General features: G+C 48.2%; 1 protein-coding gene across 1 annotated transcript; it reads right to left on the bottom strand.

The window, feature by feature from the left end:
- Nucleotides 1-378: 378 nt before the first annotated feature.
- Nucleotides 379-3,383, bottom strand: ACTL8 (actin like 8). Its single transcript, XM_030865659.2, has 2 exons — nucleotides 3,036-3,383; nucleotides 379-1,128 (listed from the first exon to the last, which is right to left on the bottom strand). The coding sequence occupies exons 1-2, from the start codon at nucleotides 3,381-3,383 to the stop codon at nucleotides 379-381; spliced, it is 1,098 nt and encodes a 365-aa protein (XP_030721519.1).
- Between the last annotated feature and the right edge of the window lie 2,340 nt (nucleotides 3,384-5,723).

Below are 5,723 nucleotides of genomic sequence, written 5' to 3' on the forward strand. Positions count from 1 at the left end.
CCATCCCCACCTTCCCTATCCCCTACTCAAAATTAATTCTCTCTTGCCCCAGTTAAAACCTACTCAACCAAAAGAACGGGACAACCCAAGGGAGATGCCAGGACAAACAAGTAGCTATTAAGCATGGAGATGGCAGCTGGCCGCTCCCATCCCAGTGACAGACCACCCCCCTGGAAGGTTTCCAGGGATGACACCCTGTCCTCCCATGGGTTGGATCCCACTCCTGAAACAAGATAAAACCCTAGAACGTAAAAAAAATCCCTCATGACCTTTGAATTCCAAAGCCAGCTAACCCCATCCTGGCCCAGCCCCTTTTGCTGACATGAATCCACCCATGCCCATCTGATGGGAGCTGGGTTCCGGAAGCCAGCCAGCCCGTCACATCTTGAAACTCTCATCATACTCCTCTCTGGTCATCCACTTAGACTTGTAAGTCGACAGATGAGCCACTACAGACGCTCCCAGCCAGACACTAAAGTTCCTGTTGGAACCCACCCACATGGTGGTCTTGGTGGAGGAGAAATGATCAGCGATCAGCCTGTACAGACGCTTGGTGAAGCCAGGATAGAGGGTGTTGCCCCCGCAGGCCATCAGGTGGGAGACGAGCAGCGGGTGCATGGAGGCGTCGCAGGTCTCGATGGAATCCAGGACGGCCTGGGAGATGCTGGGCCCTTGCAGGTCGAACACCTCAGGGCTGAAGAACATCTCAGGAGCCAGCCGCTGCATGGGGGTCAGCTCCACACGGTTGCCATCCGGGAGCTGATAGGCATTATTCTCATCGGAGCCTCTTGGAAGGCTCTGATAAAAGTCCAGTGACTCCCCCAGATTCTGCGGCACGTAGCACTTGGTCATCTGAGTGGTGGCCACCGTATCCAGCTGAAACAGGTTGTGTCGATTGTAATCTTCCTTAAAAAGGCTCTTGAAGAGATAGGCCGACAGATCCTGGCCTGCAAACTCCAGCATCTTAGCACTGGACCGTAAGGGGCAGCCCAGATGGAAAGGCTGCACGCGGGTCAGGCCGTAGCCTGAATCTACCACCACGCCGGTCAGGAGGCCAGAGGCATACAGGGACATCTCCAGCTGGTCAGCCAGGAAGATGGACGGGACATCCAGTAACTCAAACATAATCTGCAAGAAGGGAGAAGATGGACACTCAGGGTATTTTCCCCAAAGTGTCCCGATCCATTTCTGTTTCCCCCAAGGCCTCACTACACGTCTGCTCACAATGTTGAAGTCGGCACAGACCTGTGTCCTGCAGGGACCAGCTGGCCCCTTGGAGCGTATGCTGGGGGAATAAGGGAAGGGTTCTGGAGGATTAGAAAGAGCCAGATTGGCCCTTGGGAGCTTGCCTGATGATGGCCTTTCAGAGGACCATTTTGGTGGAGGGGTGGGAAGAGACCTCAGCCTGTGAGAAAGGGCGCTGAGATGCCGGGTTACGTGAGCAGTGGGGACACAAGTGGCGGCCATAGTGAAGGGCCAGATTTCCAGCCTGAACGATTTACTTAGAAGAAAGAAGAGATGAGAGAAGATACAAGTGCTGCATCCCCAAGTTTCTGACACTACAGATGCAGAAAGGCTGTAACATCCCATCCTTCTGTAGCCTTTGGCCACTTACCTGTCTTTGCAGGCCCCGGCAGGCCTACCTTCTCCCCTCAGTGGAAGGGACCTCCCTCCACTCCCACGCTCAGAATATTGTCCCCTCACCATCCATTCCCCAAATAGAATAGAAGCCAAGGTCCTCTTTTTCAAACAGAAAATCAAACATGACTCCCCCAACCCCACTTAAAGCCCCCCAGGAGCTGCTTATTCACTCAGAGCAGAGGTTGGGAAGCATTTTCTGTAAACGGCTCAGGATGCCAGATGTAGCAAATAAAAATACAAGATGCCCAATTAAATCTGAATTTCAGGGCTTCCCTGGTGGCGCAGTGGTTGGAGTCCGCCTGCCGATGCAGGGGACGCGGGTTCATGCCCCGGTCCGGGAGGATCCCATGTGCCGCGGAGCGGCTGGGCCCGTGGGCCGTGGCCGCTGGGCCTGCGCGTCTGGAGCCTGTGCTCCGTGGCGGGAGAGGCCACAGCAGTGAGAGGCCCGCGTACTGCAAAAAAAAAAAAGAAAAAAAAAATCTGAATTTCAGATTGACAACAAGTAACGTTTTAGTATATCCCATGCAATATTTGAGACATACTTACACTAAAACGTTATTTGCTGTTGATCTGAATTTCAAATCTATCATGTATTTTATCTAGCAAATCTACAACAGTAAATATTTTAGGCTTTACAAGCTATAGTCCCTATACAACTATTTAGCTCTGCTGTTGCAGTGTGAAAACAGCCATAGGCTATATGTAAATGAGTGGGCGTGGCTATGTTCCAAGAAAACTTTCTTTATAAAGACAGATGGTGGGCCAGATTTGGCCCACCGGCTATAGCTTGCCAACCCTTGATTTAGAGTAAGATCCAACCACATCCCATAGCCTACCAGGCCTATGAGGTCCAGCCCCGTAAACCTCACCTTCCTGTCTCCCTCTTGCCACCCTCCCTAGTTTGCTGAGCTCCAGCCTCACTGGGAGAAATCACCTCCTCAAAGAAGCCCTCCCTGATCACCCTCTTCAAAGGACTCCCCTTCTTCCCTCCAGTCAGTTATCACTCCATTTCATTTTGTTTCCAGAACTGATTACTACCTGAAATTCTTATTTGTTAACTTATTCACGGTCAAGTCTTCTCCCAGAACATAAGCTCTTTGAGGGCCAGAATATAATCTGTGAACATTTATGGAATCCATGAGTATCCAGCGTCCCTCCCACCCCTGGTAACACCCTGTTCACAGAGCATTTTACCTGCTGTGTCTCTTTCTGCCGGAGGAGCCTCTGTGAGCCCCTCTCGTCTAACACAAGTGCCAGGCACACACTAGCTACTCAGTAAGTATTCGTGGGGCGAATTATTTAGAAAGCAGAGTTCCTGATACCCATTCCTGTCTGAACACAAGTGCCAGGCTGTTCCCTGCTCCCTGGTGAGGGCAGCCCTGAGAAGACCTTACCTCCAGGGTCTTCTGACGGTCCGCAGGCTCCTTCAGGGGGAACTCTGTGACCATCACAGGGGAGTTCTCATTCTCCAGCCTGTGTTTCTCTAGGACAAATGACCAGATGTGCTCCACACCCTCCCAGTTGAGGACACGGCCCCGGTGGATGGGGTAGCTAAAGGTGTCGGGACGGCAAAGATCGATGCCTAGGCTCACGCGCCGCCGGGCGTAGCTGGGGCCGGGGTTCTCCCTGCAAGGGATGTAGTTCACGATGCTCGGGAAGACCATCTGGGGCTCATTGAACCCCGAAAAGCCAGCCTTCAGAAAGCCAGAGCCGTGGTCAATGACGATGGTTCTTGCAGCCATGGCAGACGCAGAGGTGGGAGAGGTCTGCTAGATTCAGCTCCTCAAGGATGTATAGCAAAGCAGGGCCACCTGTGGGGGGGAAGGATGGGGGTGATTTGTGAACCCATTCTAGGCCACCATTGGCTTCTCCACCCCAGAATCAAACCTCAGGCTCCCCTGAGCCCGTCCCCCTTTCAAGCCTTTGCACAAGCTGTAAACTGCACCTGGAATGTTCTTCCTATCCCAAACTCCCAGTCATCCAGTAGAGCCCACCTGACAGGCCCCACCTGGGAAGTCCTGCCAACCTCCCCCCTACTTCCCACCAAGCTTTTCCCTCTGCATTTGGCACACTCGTCTGTACCAGGTGGGCACTTCTGTCCCCAGAGGCCCACTTACAATTTGCAGACTTGCAAGAAGCTTGTCACATAGGAACTACTGGGTGGACTTTGGCTGCCTGACTGAGGACACGTGGAAGACGAACCATCAGCCTCGGGACCACTGCCCTCAACAATAACAGTGTAAGAGCAGGAGTGGCAGGAGTACTCGTGACTATGACAGCGACAGCTATGGCTACCATCTCAGGAGTATACACGCTCTCATCTATCTAGTGCTATGAGGAACACTTGAATTTTAGCTTGAACTGTGCAAAATTATCATGCGTGTCCATCAAAAATGATCAAATATCAGCAATTTCATAGGGTTTGACCTCATAAATGGTCTCATTTCATTTTCATCATGATCTATAAGGAGGGTACCATTATTACACTCATGTTATGATAGGGAAACTGAGGCACAGAGAGATTAAAGTTACCTTCCCAGGGCCACACAACTAACAAAAGCAGGGCCAAGGCTTAAAGCCAAACCAGATTCCAAAGACCACACTCTGAACATCAGGCCAGGCTGATGAGAAGATATGGATTTTGAGTATGTGCTGAGCAGCTAACGTTTTATATACAGGAGGCTATAAGCGGGACATCTAATCATGACTGTGGTCAGTTTCCTTATCTGTAAAGTGGGAGGGGAATAATAACCACATGCTGAAAAGGTAGGTGTGGTCACTGCCTGATTTCCAGACTTTATAAAACTACAGTAGCCAGGACAACGTGGTGTCAGTGAAAGGATAATCACATAGATCCATGGGACAGAGTGGAGAGCCCAGAAATAGATTCACACGAAAAACATCAACCGATCTTGGACAAGGTGTGAAAACAATGACATGGAGGAAGAAGAGTCTTTACAACAAATGGTAGGGAACAACTGCAGATCCACATGCAAAAAAAAAATGAATTTTAATCCATACCTCACACTTTGTTAAAAATTATCGCAAAACAGATCATACACTCAAAACTATAAAACTTTAAACCTATAAAACTGTTAAAAGAAAACACAGCAGAAAATCATTGTGATCTCAGATAAGGTAAAGTTTTCTTAGATGTAACATTAATAGCCTGATCCATTAAAAGAACAAACTAAGAAATTGGACTTCATCAGATTTAAGAACTTTTGCTCTTCCAAAGACACTGTTAAGAGAATAAAAAGACAAGCCACAGACTGGGAGAAAATATTTACAAATCATATATCTGATAAAGAACTTGTATCCAAAAAATGTAAAGAGCTCACAAAACCCAACAATAAGAAAATAACCCAATTTCTTAAATGGGTAAAAGGTTTAAACACTTCACAAAAGAAGATACAGGAATGGCAAATATACACATGAAAAGATGCTCAATATAATTAGTCATTAGGAAAATGAAAATTAAAACCACAATGTGAGACCACTGTACACCTGTGAGAATGGCTAAAGTTAAAGGCTGACTATACCAAGTGTTGACAAGGAGGTGGAGGAACCAGAACCCTCATGTACTGCTGGCGGGAATGGAAAAGGGTACAACCACTTTAGAAGACAGTTTGGCAGCTTCTCAGAAAATTAAATATATACCTACCATACAACCTAATATTTCTACTCCAAGGATTTACCCAGGGGAAACAAAAGCTCACATTTACACAAAAACCACATGCACATGTTTTTAATAGCTTTATTCATAATCACCAAAATCTACAAACAACCTAAATATCTGTCAGCTGGGGAGGGACAGACAAGTTTCCATTCAGTGGAATAATACTCAGCAATAAAAAGGAATAACTGATACACACAATAACATGAATAATTCCCAAACGCATTAAGCTGAGTGAAAAGAAGCCAGACTCAAAAGGCTACGTGCTGTAAGAGTCCATTCATATGACATTCTGGAAAAGGCAAAGCTATAAAGATAGGAAACAAATCAGTGGCTGCCAGCAGCCAGAGGTGGAGAAAGGGACTGACCACGAGGGGCATGACAGCGTTGGGGGCTGATGTTCTAT

This window comes from Globicephala melas, chromosome 1 (assembly GCF_963455315.2).
Source record: "Globicephala melas chromosome 1, mGloMel1.2, whole genome shotgun sequence".
Taxonomy (NCBI): domain Eukaryota; kingdom Metazoa; phylum Chordata; class Mammalia; order Artiodactyla; family Delphinidae; genus Globicephala; species Globicephala melas.